This window comes from Cetorhinus maximus, chromosome 29 (genome assembly GCF_964194155.1).
Source record: "Cetorhinus maximus chromosome 29, sCetMax3.hap1.1, whole genome shotgun sequence".
NCBI classification, from domain to species: Eukaryota; Metazoa; Chordata; class Chondrichthyes; order Lamniformes; family Cetorhinidae; genus Cetorhinus; species Cetorhinus maximus.
In genome coordinates, this window is record NC_135907.1 from 21,202,829 (window position 1) to 21,230,297 (window position 27,469).

Consider the following 27,469-nt stretch of genomic DNA (forward strand, 5'->3'; position numbering starts at 1 on the left):
CTGGCAGAAGGAGTGAGATAGAAGTGAAAGGAAGAATTTTCATTTATATAGCACCTTTCACAATCTTCTAGCTTGGCAACTGCAAACATGGGATATCGTCTCCCATTCCAAACCCCAGATTTACCTTTTATAGTGAAGAATTGGCTCCAGTTCTAATCTCTGGCATTTTACTGCACACCATCCCAAAACACATCACCCAACTCCCTATCACCTTTGTATTCTAAATAATCATTCTGGGGATAAGAGCCTTGTTAGCAAGGCCACCATCTATTGCCCATCCCTACTTTATCCTTGAAGGTGGTGGTGGGCTGTCATCTTGACCTGCTACCGCACATGTGGTGAAGCTACTCCCAACAGTGAAGGGGGTTCCAGGATTTTAACCCAGGAACAATGAAGGAACCTCCATTATGACATTGACTGGTTAGTGTGAACAGCCTGTTTCTGTGCAGGATATCCAATGTTAAGAAACACTTTCTAAACCGTTTGGTGGCTGAATACAATGTTTACCCTGCTGCAGAAAAATGTAACTGAGACCAGGAGATCTCTGTTGATCAGTACCTTACTATTACAGCCAAGTGTTGAGTAGCAGTTGAATGAAACACATACTCCTTAAAATAAAATGCAACTAACCGGAAAAGAAAGCTCATGATCCAAATCGTAAATAGAAGATTCATCCATTGTGTTTTTCATATTGATGATTGACTCAAGCACTGTCTGACCAGTGTATATTCAAATACCACTCTTCCTGATACAGCCTGCCCAAAATGGAAGATGTCACAACCACCACCCAACCACCCCGCCAAACCCCAAATGAAGTTAACCTTATCTTGAAATGGTAAATAATCAATAGGTATTTTTTATGCTTTCATGGGATGTGGTTGCCACTGGCAAGGCCAGGATTCCCAATGATCTTGAAGTGAACATTTCACAGGGCAGTAAAGAGTCAACCACATCGCTGTGCATTTGGAGTTACAACCAGGCCAGATCAGGTAAAGATGACTGATTTCCTTCTCTAAAGGATGTTAGTGAACCAGATGGGCTTTTTAAAAAATCAATCCCTAGTTGTCACTGTCACCATTACTTAGTCTAGCTTTATATGCTAGATTTATCAATTGAGTTTATACTCCCACCAACCATTAGTGGGATTTGAACCCATGACCCTGGAGCATTAGCCTGGGACTCAGGATTATTATTCTAGTGAGATTATCTTTGGTCAGACAGATATACATTGATTCAGAATGTTGAGCAGTTTTTAAGACCAAAGGTTTGGCTCATATTGGAGGTTGAACCTATGGAAGTTAAATTTGCCAGTGATACCAAGATTGGTAGGAAAGTAAGCTATCAAGTGGAGGTAAAGAGTTTATAAAAGGCTGTAGATAGGTTAAGTGAGTGGACATACAAATTAGGAGCAGGAGTAGGCCATTTAGAGTATAATTTGAACTTGGCCACAGGAAGAATAGAAAAGCAGTAAATTATTTAAATGCAGAGACTCTGCAGAACTTGGTGGTTAAGAGGGATGTGTGTATCCTGGTACATAAATCATAAGTTAGTATCCAGGTACAGCAAGCAATTAGGAATGTTGGTGTTTATTGCAAGGAGAATGGAATATAAAAGTAGTTGAAGTTTTATTGCAGCTATACTAGGCCTCAATTGCTTCACCCACATCTGGAGTACTGGGTACAGATTTTGGTCTCGGTTTGAAAAAAAGGATATAACTGCATTAGAAGTAATTCAAAGAGGGTTCACTTAATTCATTCCTGGGATGAAGGGTTTAGCTTATGAAGCAAGGTTGAACTTTACCCTTTGGAGTTAATGAGGGGTGATTTTTTGAAACATTAGATCCTGATGGGACTGGATTGGCTGCAAAAAGTAATTAGAAAGAAAAAAAAACACATTTTCCCCCCTCACTGAGTGAGTGGTTAGGGTCAGGAATGCACTGCCTGAGAGTGTGTGGTGGAGACAGGTTCAATTGACACATTCAAGGAGTTAGATGAGTATATTTTGAAAAGATGCAAGGTGCAGGGGTATGGGGAGAAAGGCACTAGGTGAAATGCTCAGAACTAGTGCAGACACAATGGACCAAATAGTCTCTTTGTGCAATCAAAGCCCAGGCAAGCTGCTAGATCAGCCAGATATACACCTACTGGGGTAAAACAAAGTGAGAGTGTGGAGAATCGAAACACCAAGGCACTACTGGTGACGAGTCCAAATTTCTGTTGGCCAGAAGCATGAACAAATTTGACCCTTAGGATCAACCCCAAATGCAAGAGTGATCCTCATCTGCAATTTTGTGATCATTGAAAAATGAAACAGTGCAACAATTGTATTCCTACTGACAAACAGCTCTATTCACATTTAAAATAAGTTGTGTAACATTATCATCAATTCTAGGAACTAAGACACTTTTCACAGTCATGAGAAGACAGGTGTTGAATATTTTGAAGGGAAATCATGAATTTCTTCCATGTAATCAGTGACTTGCTAACTAAGATTACTGTTACAGCCTCTTTCAAATTCCCAATCATTTCAGCATTAAACCCAAGTTAGATGGTTCCTTAAGAACAGAGGAAGAGGAAGTTCAATACAATAGCTTTTATTTGTAGCAATTATTACTACAGCTGCAATACAGGTCACAAACATTACAGAAGTATTTGTGGAGCTAAATCAAAGCCTCATACACTGGAGATCACTTGATATACAGTTTCTTGGTCTACAATTTAGACTTGTAGGCCAGTGGTAGATTCAGTCACACTCCCCCAGGGTGAGCTTGTCAAACAGGTACTCTCCCATGCCATTCTCAGGGGCTCCCAGTCTCTTCAGGTTGGTGATGTGATCTCCAAGCTTCTTGATCATCTTCACTTGCTCATCCAAGTAGTGAGTCTCCAGGAAGTCACAAAGCTGGAACAGAAAAACTAAGTGAGCCTTGGAGACAGGATTGCAGTGCAGAAGACAAGCGACAACATCCAGTTAAAATTGGTGTGGTTCCTTTTATTGGATAAAGCACAAGTGACACTTCCTAGGATAGTATTGAATTAATAATGTTCTCCAACAGAAGATAGAGGCAGAAGTTTGCCAAGACTTGGGTACAGTTATACTCTAGGTCAGCTGGAAGACATGGCCCATCGAAAGAGACCAATACTCAAGTGAATTGTAACAAAGCTATTGGTGGTTTTGCAGCATTTTGAATAAGACTGCAAGGACATATTCATCTTCTAGCAACAGTGTCAAATCAGGAAATCTCATCCTGAGAATCAAAGCATCAGGAACTTACATGAGGGTCAGTGTTCCCAGAGGAGAGCTTGTGCAGATCCAGCAGACTCTGGTTCACATTCTTCTCCATCTGCAGAGCTCTCTGCATTGCCTCCAGACCATTGCCCCACTCATCCTGCTCTGGTTTCTGAGGAAAAAAATATCAAAACCACAGAAAAACATGAAGTGAATTGAAGACTGCAACAGCCTCAAGGGCTTTTGCCCAAAGCAATGGATTCCATGCAAAGCAGTGTAACAGGGAGGGGACTATTCCATGTCAGTGATTAAATTATAGGCAACAGCACAAACACTCATTATCTTAAAGACCACCTCCAAGTGAGTGAATCAATGATGACTTAATCTCTAGAGAAGAGAGACATTCAATATATTGATGGACCATCAATTCCAGAATGAAAGTTTTTTTGCAAAGGAATTGCTGTTTTAGATTTGAAATTTAAGCTCTTCTCCAAAGCCCACCACCACCATCCACTAAACAATACAAGTCAAAGAAGCTTATTCAAAGAAGTCAGAAAGGATACCTTGACATCCTCCAGGATGATCCGGCCTCCACGCTTATTCTGGAATTTCATCAGTTTCTCAGCGTGTTCCCGTTCCCCATGTGACTGCTCCTTGAAGAACTCAGCAAAGTGACGCAGGGCAACATCATCCCGGTCAAAGTAAAAGGACTGCAGAGAGAACAGAAGTTAAACTGCAATAAAATTGAATTTCAGCATCTACAATTGCAAGTGATCTCATTACTGAGAAAATATCATGAAGTGCCAACTTTAGTTTATACATTTGGAGCAGTCAACAATTCTACTAAATGTTGAATATTCACTTTATTCATATTAGAATGAGTGACTGAATTTAGTCATTAGGGGACTCAATCAGCTGGAAAGACAAGTCTTCAGCCTAGCCTACTATCTGCAGGTGAGTGAAATTACTACTGATTCCAGGTGTAAGAGCAGGAATAAGAGCAAATTCACCAAGTTCATGCTGCAGCAAGTGTATAACCAACAGTAAACTATTCTCAGGTTAACCTAGCCAACATATGATTAATTACAATCACATACTTAAAACATCCACACTTTTAAAAGTGACCTGAATTTGGAGAATCCTACAGTCAAATCCATACCCTTACAACTAGTGGCAAACTAGAAGTACAGGAATTGGTTCCCATTTAAAGTTTAAGCCCCCCACATATGGCAACTAGGAAGCATATATCCTTCTAAGTAAAGGCTAACTTAAGAGATAGAAGTCAGTTACAGAGAGTGAAGAAGATTGCATACCATGGAGAGGTAAATATAGGAGGAATAGAGCTCCAAGTTGATCTGCTTGTTAACAGCATCCTCACAGTCCTTGTGGTAGTTCTGACATACTTGAGAAGCCATCTTAATTTCTATTGAGTTTAGAGGATCACAAAAGTCTACCAACTAGACTTACCCACTCTAACTGCTGTGGTAGTAAGGAACAACATATTTAAACACATGGACAACCCAGCATTTACATAACAGATAATGAGTGACAGTTATTGGTAGCCAATCAAAACTAACTTGCCTCAAGCAACCAATCCACAAACTTATTAATTAATGAATTGAGCATTGGATGAGCCAATCAGAGCTTTGAAAGTAATTTTATCTGATTACTTACTAACAAGATCCCTTAGACCTCCCTTAAAAATATTTGGATTAAGATGTCTTGAACTTAAAATACTGAGCAGCACCTTTCTGCTTGCAAATCAGTGACTTTAGGAATTCAGCTGAATTAGTGAGAAAACTAGAGACTTGATTTCTTATTGTAGGTGACTGTAGCCTCAATGCAATATCCAGAGATTAGGAGGTGTCAGCTGTGGCTCAGTTCATAGCACCCTCGCCTTTGAATCAGAGGGTTGTGGGTTCATGTCCCACTCCGGGAAACCAAGAACTGTGATTGTACTCAAAAGAGTTGCAATCTGTGACTGTTAATAACTCAAAAGAGTTTCAATTGTATTGAGGTGTCAGCTGTGGCTCAGTCCATAGCACCCTCACCTTTGAATCAGAGGGTTGTGGGTTCATGTCCCACTCCCAGAAAACCAAGAACTGTGATTGTACTCGAAAGAAGTTGCAATCTGTGACTGTTGATAACTCGAAAGAGTTTCCAGAGATTAGGAGGTGTCAGCTGTGGCTCAGCTCATAGCACCCTCACCTTTGAATCAGAGGGTTGTGGGTTCATGTCCCACTCCTGGAAACCAAGAACTGTGATTGTACTCAAAAGAGTTGCAATCTGTGACTGTTGATAACTCGAAAGAGTATCAGCAGGTAAGGAAGGTGGAAGTTCTATCATAAATTTGCCACAAAAATGCCCAACCTGTGGAGAGGATGAAGGTTGTTGAGTATATTTTATATTCAAGACATGTTCTGTGTACTGTTTAATCCAGTATATGTTTGTAACTGGGTAGTGATTACAGCTTGAGTGGATGGGAAATGGTGGTGTAATAGGAACATCACTGCCCTCATAATCTAGAGGTCTAGGGTGATGCTCTAGGTCAGAGGTTCAAAACTTACCTTGACAGCTGGTACAGTTAAAATTTAACTAATAAAATCTAGTCTCTGTAATGGTGATGATGAAGCTATTATTGATTGTTGCAAAAGCCTATCTGGTTCATGAATGCCTTCACTGTTCACTATTTCTGTCACTAATGATGGAAATCTGCCCTCTTTATACCTAGTCTGGCCTATTTTTGACCCAGACCAGCAGCAATGTGGTTGACTCTTACCTGCCCTCTGAAATGGCCTAGCAAACCACTCAGTTAATGGTCACAGATCCATCAAATAATTAAAAAATAATGTGAGCTATGACCAGCCTGGTTAATGAATCTTAAACGCCATTGTCAAATGCCCAGGTCCAACCTTGGCAAAATGTTTTTATTTATTAATTCATGGGATGCAGGCATCACTGGCTAGACCATCCAGCCAAGTGAACAATATTCCATTACAATCCTGACTTGTGCCTTGTAGATGGTGGACAGGCTTTGGGGAGTCAGGACATCAGTTACTCTCCTTAGAATTCCCAGCTTCAGACCTGCTCTTGTAGCCACAGTGTTTAACTTGCTAGTCCAGTTGAATTTCTGGATAATGATAACCTCCAGGACGTTGATAGTGTTGGATTCCTTGTTGGTTCTGTCATTGAATGTAAAGGGGAGATGGTTAGATTCTCGCTTGTTGGCTAATTTGCAGGATTTCATGGTAAGCCTGGATCAACTGCTAGTGATTTTATAGCAGGATATCTGGCAGATGGAGTGAGATAGAAGTGAAAGAAAGAATTTTCATTTATATAGCACCTTTCACAATCTTCTAGCTTGGCAACTGCAAACATGGGATATGGTGTCCCATTCCAAATCCCAGATTTACCTTTTATAGTGAAGAATTGGCTCCAGTTCTAATTTCTGGCATTTTACTGCACACCATCCCAAAACACATCACCCAACTCCCTATCACCTTTGTATTCTAAATAATCATTCTGGGGATAAGAGCCTTGTTAGCAAGGCCACCATCTATTGCCCATCCCTACTTTATCCTTGAAGGTGGTGGTGGGCTGTTATCTTGACCTGCTACCGTACATGTGGTGCAGCTACTCCCAATAGTGAAGGGGGTTCCAGGATTTTAACCCAGGAACAATGAAGGAACCTCCATTATGACATTGACTGGTTAGTGTGAACAGCCTGTTTCTGTGCAGGATATCCAATGTTAAGAAACACTTTCTAAACCGTTTGGTGGCTGAATACAATATTTACTCTGCTGCAGAAGAATGTAACTGAGACCAGGATATCCCTGTTGACCAGTACCTTACTATTACAGCCAAGTGTAGAGTAGCAGTTGAATGGAACACATACTCCTTAAAATAAAATGCGACTAACCGGAAAAGAAAGTCCATGATCCAAATCGTAAATAGAAGGTCTGTCCATTGTGTTTTTATATTGATGATTGACTCAAGCACAGTCTGACCAGTGTATATTCAAATGCCACTCTTCCTGATACAGCCTGCCCAAAATGGAAGATGTCACAACCACCACCCAACCACCCCCGCAAACGAAGTTAACCTTATCTTGAAATGGTAAATAACCAATAGGTATTTTTTATACTTTCATGGGATGTGGATGTCATTTGCAAGGCCAGGATTTGTTGCCCATTCCCAATTGTCTCAAAGAGAACATTTCACAGGGAAGTAAAGAGTCAACCACTTCGCTGTGCATTCGGAGTTACAACTAGGTCAGATCAGGTAAGGATGACTGATTTCCTTCCCTCAAGGATGTTAGTGAACCAGATGGTTTTTTAAAAAAAAAATCAATCCTAGTTGTCACTGTCACCATTACTGAGTCTAGTTTTATATGTTTGATTTATCGATTGAGTTTAAACCCCCACCACCCATAGCTGGATTTGAACCCATGAACCCAGAACATTAGCCTGGGACTACAGGATTACTAGTAATGCAATGATTACTAGATTCAGAAAGTACATAGTGACCACTGTGTAAAGGGTAGTTTACTATTCATTGATCAGACAGATATACATTGATTCAGAATGTTGAGCAGTCCAGAGGTTTGGCACATATTGGAGGTTGAACCTAGGAGCTAAATTTGCCAATGATACCAAGATAGGTAGGAAGTAAGTTGTCAAGAGGTAAAGTGTCTATAAATGGCTATACTTAGGTTAAATGAGTGGGCATACAAATTAGGAGTAAGCCATTTGGAGTATAATGTGGGAAAATGTGAACTTGCCACAGGAAGATTAGAAAAGCAGGAAACTATTTAAATGGAGAGACTGCAGAACTCAGTGGTACAGAGGGATCTGGGTGTCCGGGTACATAAAATCACAAGTTAGTATCCAGGTACAGCAAGCAATTCAGAATGTTGGTGTTTATTGCAAAGAGAATAGAATATAAAAGTAGTGAAGTTTTACTGCAACCATACTGGGCCTCAATTCATTCACCCACATCTAGGGTACTGGGTATGGGTTTTGGTCTCGATTTGAAGGAGGATTATAACTACATTAGAAGCAATTCAACTAAGTTTCACAATTCATTCCTGGGATGAAGGGTTTAATCTCATGAAGCAAGGTTGAAAAGTTTGGGCCTTTACCCAGTGGAGTTTAAGAATGAGAGGTGATATTTTTGAAAGATAAGATCCTGAGGGGACTGGGTTGGCTGCAAAAAGCCATGAGAAAAAACACTTTCCCCCTCACTGAGGGAGTGGTTAGGACCAGAAATGCACTGCCTGAGTGTGAGTGTGGTGGAGACAGGTTCAACTGACACATTCAAGGAGTTAGATGAGCACATCTTCAATATGCAAGGTTGTGGGGAGAAAGGAGGAGAATAGCACTAAGTGAAATGCTCAGAACTAGTGCAGACACAATGGGCCAAATAGCCTCTTCGTGCAATCAAAAGCCCAGGCAAGCTGCTAGATCAGCCAGATATACACCTACGGGGTAAAACAAAGAGGATGGAGAATCGAAACACCAAGGAACTATTAGTGAGGAGTCCAAATTTCTGTCAGCCAGAAATATGGACAAACCTGACCCTTAGGATCAGCTACAGGAATTCCCCAGCCTCTAATTCAGGAGTGATCCTCATCTGCAAGTTTGTGATCATTGAAAAATGAAAGTGCAACAATTGTATTCCTACTGACCAACAGCTCTATTCGCATTAGAACAGGCAGTATAATGTTCTCACTTCTAGGAAGTGAGACATTTTCCAGAGTCATGAAAAAGGCAGGTGTTGAATATTGTGAATGGAAGTCATGAAATTCTTCCCTGTAATCTTAGCAAGTCACTGATTACTGTTACAGCCTCTATCAAATTCTAAATCATTTCAGCATTAACCTCAAGTTATCTGGTTCCTTAAGAACAGAGGAAGATGAAGTTCAACACAATAGCTTTTATTTGTAGCTGCAGTAACAATTGCTACAATACAGGTTACCAATATTACAGAAGTAATTGTAGAGCTAAATCAAAGCCTAATACACTAGAGGTCACTTGATATGCAGTTTGTTGGTCTGCAGTTTAGATTTGTAGGCCAGTGGTAAATTCAATCAGTCACTCTCCCCCAGGGTGAGCTTGTCAAACAGGTACTCTCCCATGCCTTTCTCAGGGGCTCCCAGTCTCTTCAGGTTGGTGATGTAATCTCCAAGCTTCTTGATCATCTTCACTTGCTCATCCAAGTAGTGAGTCTCCAGGAAGTCACAAAGCTAATGGGAAAGGAGGAAACCCCAATTTTTAATCAGCAGGCAAAGAACATTTCAGCTTCTAGAGTTTGGATTGGAATTTTTAAAAATTATATTGGAGTCAAGCATCTTCCCTTCACCCTCCCGTCATCATTCCATAGGGACTGTTCCCTCTGGGGCACCTTGGTCCACTCCTCCATCAAACCCACCCACCCCCCACAGCACCTTCCCATGCAATTGAGGGTGCAATATGTGCCCCTTGACTTGCCCCACCCCCCCCTCCCCACCATCCAAGAGTGGAAACACACCTTTCTAGTGAAGCAGCACTTCACTTGCACTTCCCTCAATCTGGTCTACTGCATTCATTGCTCCCAATTCAGTCTCCTCTATATCAGAGACACTAAACAGACTGGATGACTGCTTTGCGGAACACCTTCAGTCTGTCTGAAAGAATGACCCAGACCTTCCTGTCACTTACCATTTCAACACCCCCCCGCCCCCTGCTCTCATGCCCACATGTCAGTCCTTGGCTTGCTGCAACGTTCCAGTGAAGCTCAAACTGAAGGAACAGCACCTCATCTTCTGATTAGGCACTTTTACAGCCTCTGGACTTAAAATTGAGTTCAACAACTTCAGACCATGAACTCCCCTCCATCCTACCTTTAAATTAAAAAAATATATATATATTCCCTCCCCCCACTTTAAAATTTATTTCAATTTTTATTCATTATTTTATCCCCACCTTTTAGCCTATCTTGGTCTCCCCCACTAGGGCCACCTGTCACTTACTCATTCTGCTTTCTACTCTTAATGTCACCATTAGCACCTCCTTTAGCTAGTAACACCCCTTTGACCTTTTGTTCATGACATCTTTTGCAAGCTCTCCTTTGCCTCTACCCAACACTGGCCTTCTATCCAACTTCACCTGTCCCCATCCTCCTTAAACAGTATATATTTCACTGTATTTTTACTTCTCTTTAGTTCTGAAGAATCATACAGACTCAACACTAACTGTTTTTCCTCTCCACAAATGTAGTCAGACTTGGAGTTTTTGCAGCATTTTTGTTTGAGATTTCCAACATTTGCAGTATTTTGCATTTATCTTAGTGCAAAAAAAAAGTGTTTAGGCCCCTGTATTGCTTCCACCACATTTACTTCCCAAAGGCCATTGAGCTAATTTTAGTAGCTTCACCCTCCATTCTAATTAATCCAACATAAAACATTTATGTGAGGAAAGCTTTTGAATAAGCTGAAGCAAAATAATGTTCCACCTCCTTGAACTTACCCAACACCTCACATTAAAGCATCAGCAACTTACATGAGGGTCAGTGTTTCTAGAGGAGAGCTTGTGCAGATCCAGCAGACTCTGGTTCACATTCTTCTCCATCTGCAGAGCTCTCTGCATTGCCTCCAGACCATTGCTCCACTCATCCTTCTCTGGTTTCTGAAGAAAAAAAAAAGTTACTTTGAGGAAGTTCTCCTTCAAATATAAAGTGAATTGAAGACTGCAACAACCCAAGGGTTCCTGTCCAAAGCAATGGACTCCGATAGGGAGTAGACTATTCCATATTAGCAATTAAGTTAAAGGCAACAGCACAAACAATTATCTTAAAAACAAAGACCACCTCCAAGTGTGAGAACCAATGAAGACTTAATCTCACTAGAGAAGATGGACATCAAACATATTGATGGACCATCAATTAGAGAATGAAAGTTTTTTTTTGTAGAGGGGTTGTTGTTTTAGACTTGAAATTTAAGCCCTTTCTGTCAAGCCCACCACCACTAGTCAAAGACAACTATTCTTTGTCAGAAAGGATACCTTGATGTCCTTCAGGATGATCCAGCCTCCACGTTTATTCTGGAATTTCATCAGTTTCTCAGCATGTTCCCGTTCCTCATGTGACTGCTCCTTGAAGAACTCAGCAAAGTGACGCAGGGCAACATCATCCCGGTCAAAGTAAAAGGACTGCAGAGAGAACAGAAGTTAAGAATTAATAAGATTATATTTCTGCTATCTATAATTCCAAGTGACCTCATGACTGATTAAGTATGGTGCAGTGCCAACTTTAGTTTATATATTTGGAGTCAGTTCTGACTATTTAAATAAACATTTTCAGTTCAACTAAATATTTGTAGAATGTTGAATACTCTTCACAAGAAATTACTGAGTCTCCTAATTACTAAATTCAATCAGCTAGAAAGATAAGGCTTCAGTCAGCCTAGTCTTCCCAATTACTGGGCAAAGTATAAATTCAACTGTTTCATGCTACAAGTGTATAACCAGCAGTAAACTATTCTCAAGTTAACTTAGCTAATATATGATTAATTAATATCACATACCTGAGACAGCCACACTTTTAAAAGTGATATGAATTTGGAGAATCCTAGTCAAATCCATACTAGTGGCAAACTAGAAGTACAGGAATTGGTTCCCATTTGAAGATTAAGCCCCCCACATATGGCAACTAGGAAGCACATATCCTTCTAAGTAAAGGCTAGCTAAGAGATAGAAGTCAGTCACAGAGTGAAGAAGATTACATACCATGGAGAGATAAACATAGGAGGAATAAAGCTCCAGGTTGATCTGCTTGTTAACAGCATCCTCACAGTCCTTGTGGTAGTTCTGACACACTTGAGAAGCCATCTTAATTTCTATTACAAGTTTGGATAATCAAAATAGTCTACCAACTAGACTTACCCACCCTAACTGCTGTAGCAAGGAACAACATATTTAAACACATGGACAACCCAGTATTTGCATAACAGGTAACGAGTGACAGTTATTTGTAGCCAATCAAAACTAACATGCCTCAAGCAACCAATCCACAAAGTTATTAATTAATGAGTGAGCATTGGATGAGCCAATCAGAGCTTTGAAAGTAATTTTATCTGATTACTTACTAACAAGATCCCTTAGACCTCCCTTAAAAATATTTGGATTAAAATTTCTTGAACTTAAAATGCTGAGCTACACATTTCCGTTTACAAATATAATTTTAGGAATTCAGCTGTATGTGTGAGAAAACTAGAGATTTGATTTCTTTGTGGGCGATTTTAGCCTCAGTGCAATTTCCAGAGATTAGGTAGTCCAGAGTTAGGCTGCATTATCAGCAGGTAAAGAAGATTGAAGTTCTACTCTAAATTCATCATAAAGATGCCCAACCTATGGAGAGAATGAAGGTTGATGAGTATATATTTTATTCAAGACATGTTCTGCGTGCTGTTTAATCCTGTTTGTAACTGGGTAGTGATTGCACCTTGTTAATGGTGGTGTGGTGGTACTGTCATAGCACCAGGAATTGAATGGTTTAGTGTGATGCTCTGTGGATATGGGTTCAAACCCCACAGAGAGGTGTCAGCTGTGGCTCAGTTCATAGCACCCTCGCCTTTGAATCAGAGGGTTGTGGGTTCATGTCCCACTCCTGGAAACCAAGAACTGTGATTGTACTTGAAAGAGTTGCAATCTGTGACTGTTGGTAACTCGAAAGAGTTTAATCCTGTTTGTAACTGGGTAGTGATTGCACCTTGTTAATGGTGGTGTGGTGGTACTGTCATAGCACCAGGAATTGAATGGTTTAGTGTGATGCTCTGTGGATATGGGTTCAAACCCCACAGAGATGTGTCAGCTGTGGCTCAGTTCATAGCACCCTCGCCTTTGAATCAGAGGGTTGTGGGTTCATGTCCCACTCCTGGAAACCAAGAACTGTGATTGTACGCGAAAGAGTTGCAATCTGTGACTGTTGGTAACTCGAAAGAGTTTAATCCTGTTTGTAACTGGGTAGTGATTGCACCTTGTTAATGGTGGTGTGGTGGTACTGTCATAGCACCAGGAATTGAATGGTTTAGTGTGATGCTCTGTGGATATGGGTTCAAACCCCACAGAGAGGTGTCAGCTGTGGCTCAGTTCATAGCACCCTCGCCTTTGAATCAGAGGGTTGTGGGTTCATGTCCCGCTCCCGGAAACCAAGAACTGTGATTGTACTCGAAAGAGTTGCAATCTGTGACTGTTGATAACTCGAAAGAGTTTCAAACCCCACAGTGGTAGCTGGTGTAATTTAAATTCAATTAATCAAATCTGGTCTTAGTGATGGTGTGACTATTATTAAATGTTTTAAAAGTCCATCTGGTTCACTAATGCCTTCATTATGTTCAGTATTTTGGTCACTAATGAAGGAAATCTGCCATTTTTACCTAGTCTGCCTTATGTGTGACCCAGATCAACAGAAATATGGTTGACTCTTAACTACCCTCTGAAACGGCCTAGCAAACCACTCAGTTCATGGCACACCTCCAAGAAAGAATTTTAAAAAATAATGTGAACTCTGACCAGTCTGGTTAATGAACCTTAACTGCCATTGTCATATGCCCAGGTCCAATCTTGACAATATTTATTTATTCATTCATGGGATGTGGACATCGCTGGCTAGACCAGCATTTATTGCTCATCCACAATTGCCCTTGAGAAGGTGGTGGTGAGCTGCCTTCTTGAGCCGCTGCAGTCCATGTGGTGTAGGTACACCCACAGTGGTGCGAGGAAGGGAGTTCCAGGATTTTGACCTAGTGACACTGAAGGAGCAGCAATAAAGTTCCAAGACTGAGTGGTTTGGAAGTGAATTTGTAGGTGGTGGTGTTCCCATGCATCTGCTGCCCTTGTCCTTTTAGGTGGTAGAGGTCAAGGGTTTCGAAGATTCTGTTGGAGCAGCCTTGGTTAGTTGCTGCCATTCATCTTGTAGATGGTGTACACTGCTGCCACTGTGCATTTTGGTGGAAGGAGTGAATGTTTGAAATTGTGGGTAGGTGCCAGTCAAAGCGGGCTGCTTTGCCCTGGATGGTGTCAAGCTTCTTGAGTGTCCTCATCCAGGCAAGTGGGAAGTATTCCATCACTCTCCTGACTTGTGCCTTGTAGGTGGTGGACAGGCTTTGGGGAGTCAGGGGGTGAGTTACTCGCTGCATGATTCCTAGCCCCCCACCTGCTCTTGTAGCCACGGTATTTATATGTGTTAGGAAATAGAGACATTTTAAGTAAGTTATATTGTGCATCTGTTAGGAATGAATTTTAGCTTTAAAGTTTAAGTTTGATTTGTATTTCTATATTTGTGTAAGAAAAGGTCAAGTGAGTTTCAGTTTCACTTTAAAAGATGAAACCTGGGATCTAGTTTCATTTTTGAGGGAGACAGAAGGCCTGAAGCTCTGTTGTATACCTGCATTTCTAAGGAGATTTTTACAACTCTTGAAGCTAAGTTAAAGCAAGCACAAGGGTAGAAAAAAACTGTGCTGTTGCCTAGCAACAGGGGCCCAAAGAAAGTCAGGCCCCACCCACACAGGCTAAGCAGTTGAAAGCAGTTTAAGTTCAGATGGAAGAAGGCGCCAGGATAGGCAGGACATGAAAAAGGACAGATAGCAAGTTCCAAACCAAAGAAGAAAGTCCCCAAGTCCAGGGGAGTGGAACAGGAGAAAGTCCCAAGAAGACCTTCTAGTCAAAGGAAGGACAGAAACCTGGAAATCATCCTGTTATGTGAAGTTAGGAAGGATCCAACCTTAACAGGAGAAAACTGCAGGAAGCAGATTTAAAATGAGAGCGGCATGTGAGAGGTCGGAAGGTCCAAAGAGACAGCTGAAGGTCTGTAACTCTTTACTATGGGCATGCGAAGCAGTGGTGTACTGTTGGCACAGCTGAGCCATTTGAGGGAGGGTGTGTGGAAGGAAGCTTGGTGACCCAGGAAAGAGGAACATAGGAAGGAGAGTTTGAAACACTGGAGGTGGACCCTTGTGGAAGGGATCTGAGAAAAAGCATCAGTTTGAGAAAAGATTCCAAAGCAAGTTCTTGGAGAGTGCAGACTGGAAACCCTCATGTGAAAGAGAGAATTCAGTGGGACTGCTCGGCTCAGTGTGATAAGCGTCTGGGGGGAATTGAGGAGATCCATAGCATCTGTTTTTGGTGGTATCGGTCACTTGGTTATCAGATTGTGGTGTGTCTGACCGCATGGTTTGTGTACTTACTGTGAACATTAAATAAGCCTTGTGTCATTCTTACAAATCTGTAAAGGTATAGCTGTGGGTGAAGAAGCATTGTAATAAAGTTCATTGTTTCTTGTTAAATAAATGTTTGATTCTTTTGTTAAAAGTTCATCAGCTGACTCCTGTGATTCTGTTCAGTAGCCACACTCCACGTATCTGTAAAAAAAAGTAGAAGTCTGGATCTATCAAGCCAGGCTCCACCCTGGGATCAGGCTTGTCTAGTTGTAACATTAGCTGGGATCATAACATATGGCTGGTCCAGTTCAGTTTCTGGTCAATGATAACCCTCAGGATGTTGACTAGTGGGAGATTCAGCAATGGTAATGTCATTGAATGTAAAGGAGAGATGGTTATATTCTACCCCCCTACTCCTCAACCCCCACCTATGGCACCTCCCCATGCCCACGCAGAAGATGCGACACCTGCCCCTTCACTTCCTCTCTCCTCACCGTCCAAAGGCCCAAACACTCCTTTCAAGTGAAGCAGCATTTCACTTGCATTTCCCCTAACTTAGTCTACTGCATTCGTTGCTCCCAATGCAGTCTCCTCTACATTGGAGAGACCAAACGCAAACTGGGCGACTGCTTTGCAGAACACCTGCGGTCTGTCCGCAAGAAAGACCCAAACCTCCCTGTCGCTTGCCATTTTAACACTCCACCCTGCTCTCTTGCCCACATGTCTGTCCTTGGCTTGCTGCATTGTTCAAGTGAAGCCCAACGCAAACTGGAGGAACAGCACCTCATCTTCCGACTAGGCACTTTACAGCCTTCCGGGCTGAATATTGAATTCAACAACTTTAGATCTTAAACTCCCCCTCCCCCCATCCCCACCCCGTTTCTTCCCCCTCCCCCCTTTTTTTTCAATAATTTATATAGATTCTTCTTTTCCCACCTATTTCCATTATTTTTAAATCTACAACTAATACCTTGTCAGTCTTTCCACCCCACCCCCACTAGAGCTGTACCTTGAGTGTCCTGCCATCCATTCTTAATTAGCACTTTTCTTAGATAATATCACCACCTTCAACACCTCTTTGATCCTTTTGTCTGTGACATCTTTTGATTATCTGCTCCTATCACTGCTTGCTTGTCCCCACAACCACCCCACCCTCAACTTCTCTCTCCCCCCGCCCCCCACCTTAAACCAGCTTATATTTCACCCCTCTCCTAACTATACTCAGTTCTGCTGAAGGGTCATGTTGGACTCGAAACGTCAACTCTTTTCTTCTCCGCCGATGCTGCCAGACCTGCTGAGTTTTTCCAGGTAATTCTGTTTTTGTTTTGGATTTCCAGCATCCGCAGTAGCTTTTAGCTTTTTGTTTTTATCTATGGTTATATTCTCCCTTGTTGGCTAATTTGCAGGATTTCATGGTAAACCTAGAACATCTGCTTATGACTTTAGAGCAGGATGCCTGGCAAAAGGAATGAGAAAAGTGAAAGAATTTTCATTTATATAGCACCTTTCAGAATCTTCTAGCTTGGCAACTGCAAATATGGGACATGGTCTCCTATTCTGCATACCAAATTTACTTTTTATAGTGAAGAATTGGCTCCAGTTCTAATCTCTAGCATTTTACTGCTGACTATCCCAAGATAGTCACTTTTATATCAGCTCTATCACCATTGTATGCTAAATCATTCTGGGGAAAAACAGCCTTGTTAGCAAGGCCACCATTTATTGCCCACCCCTACTTTGTCCTTGAAGGTGTCATGGGCTATCTTGATGTGGGGTGAAGGGGGTTCTAGGATTTTAAACCCAGTGCCAGAAGAAACCTCCATTATGGTATAGACTGGTTAGTGTGGAACAGTCTGTTCCTGTTCAGGATATCCTATGTTAAGAAACACAGAAAAAGTAAGAGACCAGAAGATCTGTAGGTGGTACCTTACCATTACAGCCAAGTGTAGAGTAGAAGTTGAATAGAACACATCCAAAAAAAAAATGCAACTAACCAAAAATTGCTAGATTCTGGAAAGGTTCCATCAGACTGGAAAGTAGCAAATATAACCCAAATATAATTCAAGAAGGGAGGGAGGAAGGAAACAGGAAACCAAAGGCCAGTTAGCTTGACGTCTGTCCTGGGGAAAGTTTTAGAATCGATCATTAAGGAGGTTATAGCTGGGCACTTAGAGAAACTTAAAGTAGTGTCAGGGTGGTTTTGTGAAAGGGAAATCATGTTTAAGCAATTTATTGGAGTTCTTTCAAGGAGTAACAAGGTCGTGTGGATAAAGGGGGGCCTATAGACGTATTGTACTTGGATTTCCAGAAGGTATTTGATGTCACATCAAAGGTTATTGCAGAAAATAGAAGCTCGTGGTGTATGGGGCAACATATTAGCATGGATAGAAGATTGGCTGGCTGGCAGAAACAGAGAGTATGCATAAATGGGTCTTATTCTGATTGGCAGGATGTGACGAGTGGAGTCCCACAGGGGTCTGTGCTGGGGCCTCAACTTTTTACAATTTATATCAATGACTTAGATGAGGGGAGTGAAGACATGGTAACTAAATTTGCAGATAACAGAAAGATAGATAGGAAAGTATGTTGTGAGGAGGACATAAGGAATTTGCAGACGGTTGAGTGAGTGGGTGAAAATCTGGCAGATGGAGCACAATATGGGAAAATGTTAAGTTGTTCACTTTGGCTGAAAGAATATTACTTAAGCGGAGAACGGATGCAGAATTCCAAGGTGCAGAGGGATTTAAGGTCCTGAATGGTCTTGACAAGGTGGACATGGAAAGGATGTTTCCTCTTGTGGGTGAGTCCAGAACTAGGGGGCACTGTTTTAAAATTAGGGGTCGCCCTTATAGGACAGCGATGAGGAGAATTTTTTTCTGAGGGTTGTGCGACTTTGGAACTCTCTGCCTCAGAAAGCGGTGGAGGTGGGGGTCATTGAATATTTTTTAAGGCAGTGGTGGATAGATTCTTGTTAGTCAAGGGAATCAAAGGTTATCGGGGGTAGATGGGAATGAGGAATTCAAAACACAAACAGATCAGCCATGATCTTATTGAATGGCGGAGCAGGCTCGAGGGGCCGAATGGCCTACTTCTGTTCCTATTTTGTACGTTCGTATTCTTAGACTTCTCACTGAAGTTTTTACATCTGACCAGTAGTGTTAGTAATTTCAGTACATGGCTCCTTTATTCCTCGCTCTTCATCTACTGTTCCTAGCTCCTCACCATTTAGAAAACACTGGTTTATTTTTCTTGGTCTGAAGTGGATGACCTCACACTTCCTCACATTAAACTTGATCTGCGACAGTTTTGCCCACTCATCTATCAACGCGTCTGCAGCTGCCTGCCCCCATCTACAGAATGTGCTAACAGTGTCACTAGCAAACATTGATACATGGTGCTTTATTCCTTTATCTATATCATTTATAAATATAATGAAAGGCTGAGGCTCCACTGCTGCTCACTGGGGACAGCACTTGTTAAATCCTGCCAACTGGAGCACGTACCCATTATCCCTAACACTTTTTCGTACCTTCCAACCAATTCCCCACCTACGTATAAAGTCATTCCATACGCTTTCATTTTTACTAATAATCTATTTGGACCCTTGTCAGTGATGTAATTGATGTTGGATTCTTTGACTTTCCTCAAACTAAATCTGAAAGTGTCTGTTCTCCGACCTTCACAACATCTGAGTTCACAAGTGGAAATGCAACCCTACGAATGGTGTCAAACACAGTCAGATCCATGTTAGTCTGTGGTACTCTGAGGTGTAATACACCTTTAAGAGAATGCGAGCAGTTTGACCACCTGACTGTAAGACCCAATAGCTGTGTAGCGTGGGCTACTATATTAATGTTAGTTGCGAGCTGGGTCTGGTTGGAGAAGCACACGTCATGTTAGTGCTCTGTTGCCTGATGTCACTGGCAAGGCCAGTATTTGTCGCCCATCTCCAATTGCCTTGGACAGAGTGGCTTGCTAGGCTATTTCAGAGGGCAGTTCAGAGTTAACCTTGTTGGGTCTGAAATCACAGTTGGTCAGGCCAGATATGGAGGGCAGGTTTCCTTCCCTAAAGGACATTAATGAACCAGATGGGTTTTGATGACAATTTCATGGCACCATTACTGAGACCAGCTTTCAACTCCTGATTATTAATTGAATTTAAATTCCAACAGCTTTCCTGGTGGGATTTGAACCATGTCCCTAGTGCATTAGTTTGGCCACAGGATTATTAGTCTAGTAACATTAACACTGCACCATCATCTCCCCCAAAGGTTGAGAGGATCACAAGGAAAAAAAGTTCTTAAATCTAGAGGTTGTGTTTTGATTACCTGCTCCAGGAATTTCTGCATTTGCTCATTCAAGATATTGGGAAATACGGCCTGTGGAGAGTAAGGGGTGCAGGTAGCAGTAAAACAAATGCCAACATCTTCCTTCTTGGTAGATGCGAGTCTGAAGCAGATACCCTCCATGCTTAGAAAGAGCAGGTAAACATGAATTCAGTGCCCTTTCCCCTGTTCCACAACTTCATAAGGAAACTCCTTTGTAGGAGAAGTTAACAGTTATGATTGCAGAAATGACATTTTAGAAATCCCTACAGGCTCCTAAATCAAAGTTGCAAGATGAGGGAATCAGTTTCAGGAGCCGGGGTAATGAATGCTTAAGGCAAGTTCTAATGGGGTCAGATGTTTGTTTTCATGATTCAAATAATCAAATCAGCTTTTGACTTATACAAAGAAAAATATTTATCATTGGAACTGATTTTTATTTCCAAATACAGTAAAGCTCCAAAACCGGAATCATTTGATCACACATCATTTCCACCATGTATAGAATGATTCTAGATTCAGTCACTCTTCCCCAGGGTGAGCTTGTCAAACAGGTACTCTCCCATGCCATTCTCAGGGGCTCCCAGTCTCTTCAGGTTGGTGATGTGATCTCCAAGCTTCTTGATCATCTTCACTTGCTCATCCAAGTAGTGAGTCTCCAGGAAGTCACAAAGCTAGAAACAAGGCAAGAGAAATTAAGTGAGTATTATTAGCATGGATCTTCTCCAGAAGAGAATTACCCTCATTTTCTCCCCCTCCCCAGGATGATGGTAATGTGCAGATTACCCACAAGTAGCAAATCAATTCCATTAAACTGAGAGTGAACTCAAGAAACATCGATGCCTCGGAACGGGACAGTTTAGTGATCCAGGTTGACAGTGCAGATGGCCTTTGCTTAAAAGAAAAAAATCCACGAGTGTAACCTAAACCTATGCAGTTCTGTCAGTGAATGGCCGATACCAACATCAGCTCCGATGGGGGCAGAAGAAATAAACATGGAGCTTACATGAGGGTCAGTGTTCCCAGAGGTGAGCTTGTGCAGATCCAGCAGACTCTGGTTCACATTCTTCTCCATCTGCAGAGCTCTCTGCATTGCCTCCAGACCATTGCCCCACTCATCCTGCTCTGGTTTCTGAAAGGGGAAGAGAGGTCTTGTTAGTGTTATTGGGAGTGGAAGGTCCAAGGGGTGTTACAATTTAGAAGTAGCAGAAGTTAGTCTGTGCACGTAAAGACCAGCATGTTGGGAGTACTGAGAGAGTTTAAAATCACTGGGATAATATTGGAGACCGTTAAATCAACACAAGATCAGCTCACTGACTCAGCTTTGCAATTTTTAGCCAAAAAGCTTCCATTCCCAATTATTAGTCCTTGTTAAACCCTCAAAAAAGGTCTTCACCCATCTATGCTGACATCTTCAGCCCACATTCGACACCAGTTTCCTATGCAAAACACCACAAAGCCTAGGTTAAGACTTTACAGTGCAAAAGTAGTTATTTCTGAATATCCATTTTTATTGATCCTCCTCTATCCATTAATCAGGTTATCCAAAGATCAACATCAAACCAACTCATCCTATAACTGTCCTCACTTTGTACAAACAACAACAATTTGAGTCATGAATCTCAATGGATTGAGAGCTTAGGGTGTAACAGCAAAATAATGAACCATTTTAAATAACAAGGAACTTTCTTTACAACAATGTAAATTGCATAGAAAACTCCAAGTTAAAGATCAAACCTTGATGTCCTCCAGGATCATCCGGCCTCCACGTTTATTCTGGTATTTCATCAGTTTCTCAGCGTGTTCCCGTTCCTCATGTGACTGCTCCTTGAAGAACTCAGCAAAGTGACGCAGGGCAACATCATCCCGGTCAAAGTAAAAGGACTGCAGGGAGACACACAATAGAAAGGAAGAGTCAGAATTAGACCCAGGTGCCATCCAATTGGAAAATAACAGCAGCCCCATGGTAAACAACTCATCCCATTCTCCACCTCAATGCCTGGCCTTGAATTCAGGACCTAACAGTTTTTAAATTGTTTACTGGAAAACTCAAAATGCTTTAATCAATGTTTTGAGCAGGTGGAGTCCTTCCCCGTGACAAGCTCAGTAGAATAGAGGTGTACAAAATTATGAGGGGCACAGATAGGAAGAAAATGTTCCCCTTAGAGGGGTCAACAATCAGCAGGAATAGATTTAAGGCAAGAGGATTGGAGGAAATAATTTTCACCCAGAGGGAGATTGGCATCTGGAACACTGCCCGAGGGGGTGGTAGAGACAGGAACCCTCACCATTTTATTCATATTTAAATGAGCACTCGAAACACCATAGCATACAGGGCTACAGGCCAATTGACTGGAAACGGGATTAGAATAGATAGGTGCTCAATGGCTGGCACACACACGATGGGCTGAAGGGCCTGTTTCTGTGCTGTATAACTCCATGACTGTGAGATTAAGAAGTAGTAGCCCTAGAAAACCCAAGAGCAACAATGATTTTTGATTGAAGCTTCATTTCAGCACCCGAACTATGATTAAGCAAAGTTCAGTGATCCATCCTTTTCCCCCCCCCACACCAATTGTGGTCTAATATCAGTGATTGAAAAATAAAAGAAAAACTTTCAATTCAGTGAACACTTATTACAATGTTTCAGGAAGAGTTCAGCACATCAGGATCAAGGAAAAACTGACCACAACTGGTCAGCTAATGTTTCACTAACTACTCACCCAATCACATTTAATTACTCCCCTCCAAGTTCAAGTAGATAACTAAACTTATGTACCCTCAAAATAATTCTTCCATTAGAAACTTCATGGAACCCTGAAGTTAGTTTTAGATCTAAACTATTCCAAACAGGGCACAGTAATTCTAAAACAAGGAATAAACTCCTGTCTTGAGATTGTTCACTAAATCAGGTGAGGGATATATCTAAAATCAACTCATTAAGCTAGAGATATTCTACATGCTCAGAATACAACAAAAAAAAAATCAGTGTTAACTTTAAAACAGGTCTCCCAAAAATACAAAACTCACCATGGAGAGGTAAACATAGGAGGAATAGAGCTCCAGGTTAATCTGCTTGTTAACAGCATCCTCACAGTCCTTGTGGTAGTTCTGACGCACTTGGGAAGCCATCTCACTGGTGGTAAAGGCCAAACTCAAACAACAATCTAACCTCTTCCCGCACAAGCTCTTGTATTTATATCACTGGGACATCCTGCATTCACACAGGGAATGACATCACCAATGATGATTGACATTCCCCGATAGCCAGTCAGGAATCTGCCATGAATCCAGGCACCAATTAACAGAGGAGAGGGGGTGGGGTGTGATACCCAGAGCCAATCAGGGCTGTGGTATACAGGAACATAAAGATAAAGATGATTATTCTGTGACCAGGACATCGGAGCAGCTGGTGGGTATTCAACCCTCAAGCATTTTCTACCCTTCAATGATATCATGGCTGGACTGGATTTTAACTCTATACATCCACCTTGGTTCCATATCCCTTCATCCTGTTACATAACAAAAATCTAACCACCTCTATTTTGGAATGTTAAAATGACTTTCAACACTTTGGGGGAGAGAGTTCCAGATTTCCAGCATCCTTTGTGTGAATAAGTGTTTCCTAACATCAGCCCTGAACAGCCAGGTTTGAAATTTAAGGTTATGCCCCCCAACGCTTCTGACCATCTCTATCTCCCCTATCAAATCCATTCATCATCTTCAACACCTCAGTTATAATCATCCCTTAATCTTCTCTACTCTGGGGATTGCAAGACTAGTCTATGCAAATTGTCTTCATTTAACCCTTTTAGCCCTGGTATTATTCTGGTGAATCTCTGCTACATCCCCTCCAAAGCCAATTTATCCAAACTGAACAGTTCCAGATGTGGTGTAACCCACACTTTATACAGCTGTTTCAGAACCTCCACCCCTCTGTATCTCAGCCCCCTGGAGATGAAGAATCAAAATCTATTAGACTTTTTTTTTTGTATCTGTTCACTAGTTTTACATAATTTCTGTCGATGGGCAGCATTGACCACAATAGGTTGAAAGGAGACGGACCTGCATCACACCGGGCCCCAGTGAATCTGAAAATCAACTGGCAAGTTGGGGAAAATGGATCAGTGGTGAGTTATGATAAGTTTCAGACAGAACGCTATTGCCCAGTCATTGTAAAGTGTGATATGGAGCTTTATCCTCAAATTTAAAGGCTATAAACACCAGTCCTTCTCTTATGAAAATTTCAAGCCTACTTTTCAAAAAGTTTTACTTTCATGGGCTGTGGGTGTCACTGGCAAGGCCAGTATTTGTCGCCCATCTCCAATTGCCTTGGACAGAGTGGCTTGCTAGGCTATTTCAGAGGGCAGTTCAGAGTTAACCTTGTTGCTTTGGGTCTGAAGTCAGTTGGTCAGACCAGATATGGAGGGCAGGTTTCCTTCCCTAAAGGACATTAATGAACCAGATGGGTTTTGATGACAATTTCATGGCACCATTACTGAGACCAGCTTTCAACTCCTGATTATTAATTGAATTTAAATTCCACTAGTTTTTCCCCAGTGGGATTTGAACCATGTCCCCAGTGCATTAGTTTGGCCACAGGATTATTAGTCTAGTAACATTACCACCACACCATCATCTCTCCCAAAGGGTGAGGGAAATCACTAGGAAAAACAACAAGTTATTTTAAATCTAGAGATTGTGTTTTGATTACCTGCCCTAGGAATTTCTGCATGGGCTCATCCAAGATATTGAGGAAGTACAGCCCTTGGAGAGCAAGGGGGCAGGTAGCAGTTAAACAATCGACATCTTGCTCAGAAAAGCAGGTTTAAGGTAGTTAATGATTTACTATGTTTACAAAGCTAGAGAAAAATAACAGCTTTAACAACAGTGAATGGTGTGTGACAGACAAATACAGAGACACCTCAAATTGCACATCTTCCTTCTTGGTAGATGCAAGTCTGAAGCAGATAACCACCATGCATAGAAGGAGCAAGTAAACATGAATTCAGGGTCCTTTCCCCCTTTTTCTTTGGGCAGAAATTAACAGTTACAATTGCAGTATAACATTTTAGAAATCCCTACAGGCTTCTAACTCAAAGTTGCAAGGTAAGGAACTCAGGTTTTAGGTGCTGGGGTAATAAATATTTAAGGCACATTCTAATGGGGTGAGATGTTTGTTTTCATGATTCAAATACTCAAATCAGCTTCTGAATTAGACAAAGATATCAGTTTCATGATAAATATTTTTATTTCCAAACACAGCCGCAGCTCCAGAACTGGAATTATTTGCTCACATCATTTCCACCATGTATAGAATGAATCTAGATTCAATCACTCTTCCCCAGGGTGAGCTTGTCAAACAGGTACTCTCCCATGCCATTCTCAGGGGCTCCCAGTCTCTTCAGGTTGGTGATGTGATCTCCAAGCTTCTTGATCATCTTCACTTGCTCATCCAAGTAGTGAGTCTCCAGGAAGTCACAAAGCTGGAAACAAGGCAAGAGAAATTAGAGAGTATTATTAGCATGGATCTTCTCCAGAAGAGAATTACCCTCATTTTCTCCCCCTCCCCAGGATGATGGTGAACAATGCACATGGATAATTCTGGCTAAATCTACACAAGTAGCAATTCAACTCCATTAAACTGAGTGGATTCAAGAAACATTGATGCCTCAGAATGGGAGAGTTTAGTGATCCAGGTCTAGAGTGTAGATGGCCTTTGCTTAAAAGAAAAGCAAATCCACAAGTGTAACATAAACGTATGGAATTCTGTCAGTGTTGGGGCTGATGTTGGTATCTGCCCTTCACTATGTGCTGGGGGGCAGGGGAAGAAATAAACATGGAACTTACATGAGGGTCAGCGTTCCCAGAGGAGAGCATGTGCAGATCCAGCAGACTCTGGTTCACATTCTTCTCCATCTGCAGAGCTCTCTGCATTGCCTCCAGACCATTGCCCCACTCATCCTGCTCTGGTTTCTGAAAAGGGGAAGAGAGGTCCTGTTTGTATTATGGGAGTGGAAAGTCCAAGGGGTGTTACAATTTAGAAGTAGCAGAAGCTAGTCTCTGCACACAAGATTAGCATGTTGGAATATTTACTGGGATGACAGTGGAGACCATTACTGGACACAAGGTTGGAGAGCATTCAATGACCCAATTTTCTAGTCCTTGTTCAACATCCTCAAATAAGACTTCACCCATCCATGTTTACAGCTTTGGCCCACATTTCACACCAGTCTCCTGTGCCGGCACCAAGTTCTGGAGTAATAGTTCAGAGTGCAGAAAATCATTCCATCCAAATATTCAGATTTATTGATCCTCCTCTATCCATTAGATCAGGTAATCCAAAAATCAATTTATCTTATACCAGCTCTCACTTGGCCCCCAACACCAGCAATTCGTCATTAATCTCAATGGATTAAGAACTAAATGGTTTAATGGCAAGATAATAATAGTTCAATTGATCTAAAATTGCACAGGAAATAATCAAGTTAATACCCAACCATAACATCCTCCAGGATTATCCGGCCTCCACGTTTATTCTGGAATTTCATCAGTTTCTCAGCGTGTTCCCATTCCTCATGTGACTGCTCCTTGAAGAACTCAGCAAAGTGACACAGGGCAACATCATCCCGGTCAAAGTAAAAGGACTGCAGGGAGAGACAAAGAATGGAAGATTCAGAACAGAATCCTTATTTCATTCATAACCAGCTTCAGGTGGATAAGTTACCCTTTCTCCACCTCAATACCTGGCTTTTGATTAATGAGTTTACAAATTTAAGTAAACTGATATCACCTCAATTAATGTTTCTCAATACATTGAAAGTTCTTGTGTCTAGTTCAGCAGAATGAGTTTATATTGCAAAGCATTGTATTTAAGTTTCATTTGTGCACTAACTTGAAATGATCTGATATGTGCTTTTTTTGTTTTCTTCCATAGGCATCTAATCATAGCAGTAGAAAGAGAAATCTTCCAATTCAGCAGTTGAAGATTTTGAATCATTGTCTTGTTAAGGATCCAGTCTGAGGTGAGAAATAGTTCAGCACAAAAGGACCCACACATTTAGAAGTACTTGAGTGCAAATAGTCAGGTAATGTTTCACTAACAATTCATCTAGTTAGATTTAATTACTTCCATCCAAGTTGACCAGGTTCACACATCTTCAAAGATGAAACCACACTTTGAAACTCCATGGGACACTCACTTCAGGAATTGGACAGTTACAGAACAGTCCAGTCTTCAATAAGACAGTTTATTGAATTTAGTCATAGGGTGGGGAAAGCAGGCAATGGTTGGCACCACAGCATTACATTCTAAAGCCAAGGCAGTAACATAAAGAAATTCTACTTGCACAATTCATTGAAGTCATTGCCTTAATTTTAAAATACCAACAAAACTCACCATGGAGAGGTAAACATAGGAGGAATAGAACCTCCGGTTGATCTGCTGGTTAACAGCATCCTCACAATCCTTGTGGTAGTTCTGATACACTTGGGACCCCATCTTTACTTTTACTAGTGGTAGAAACTAAACTCAACCTACAACCTGATCCCTTCCCTCACAAGCTCTTGTATTTATACGACTGGGTCATCCTACATTCACACAGGGAATGATATCACCAATGATGATCAATTCCTAATAGCCAGTCAGGAATCCGCCACCACTCCAGGTGATTATTAAGGAGAGGGGTTGGGGTGTGTTACCCAGAGCCAATCACATCTGTGGAAT

The 27,469-nt window shown here is 41.5% G+C and overlaps 4 protein-coding genes across 4 annotated transcripts; all 4 read right to left on the bottom strand.

Annotated features, from left to right (window-relative positions):
* Positions 1-2,698: 2,698 nt before the first annotated feature.
* LOC144669398 (ferritin, higher subunit-like) lies at positions 2,699-4,682 on the bottom strand. Its single transcript, XM_078531805.1, has 4 exons — positions 4,539-4,682; positions 3,789-3,935; positions 3,272-3,397; positions 2,699-2,898 (listed from the first exon to the last, which is right to left on the bottom strand). The coding sequence occupies exons 1-4, from the start codon at positions 4,638-4,640 to the stop codon at positions 2,743-2,745; spliced, it is 531 nt and encodes a 176-aa protein (XP_078387931.1). The 5' UTR covers positions 4,641-4,682; the 3' UTR covers positions 2,699-2,742.
* A 4,464-nt stretch (positions 4,683-9,146) lies between these two features.
* On the bottom strand, positions 9,147-12,150 carry LOC144669404 (ferritin heavy chain B-like). Its single transcript, XM_078531810.1, has 4 exons — positions 11,988-12,150; positions 11,265-11,411; positions 10,764-10,889; positions 9,147-9,469 (listed from the first exon to the last, which is right to left on the bottom strand). Exons 1-4 carry the CDS (start codon positions 12,087-12,089, stop codon positions 9,314-9,316), a joined length of 531 nt encoding a protein of 176 aa, XP_078387936.1. The 5' UTR covers positions 12,090-12,150; the 3' UTR covers positions 9,147-9,313.
* An 8,012-nt stretch (positions 12,151-20,162) lies between these two features.
* Positions 20,163-22,999, bottom strand: LOC144669400 (ferritin heavy chain A-like). Its single transcript, XM_078531807.1, has 4 exons — positions 22,774-22,999; positions 21,481-21,627; positions 20,750-20,875; positions 20,163-20,417 (listed from the first exon to the last, which is right to left on the bottom strand). Exons 1-4 carry the CDS (start codon positions 22,873-22,875, stop codon positions 20,262-20,264), a joined length of 531 nt encoding a protein of 176 aa, XP_078387933.1. The 5' UTR covers positions 22,876-22,999; the 3' UTR covers positions 20,163-20,261.
* A 2,074-nt stretch (positions 23,000-25,073) lies between these two features.
* LOC144669346 (ferritin, higher subunit-like) lies at positions 25,074-27,244 on the bottom strand. Its single transcript, XM_078531710.1, has 4 exons — positions 27,143-27,244; positions 26,244-26,390; positions 25,594-25,719; positions 25,074-25,229 (listed from the first exon to the last, which is right to left on the bottom strand). Exons 1-4 carry the CDS (start codon positions 27,242-27,244, stop codon positions 25,074-25,076), a joined length of 531 nt encoding a protein of 176 aa, XP_078387836.1.
* Positions 27,245-27,469: the final 225 nt, after the last annotated feature.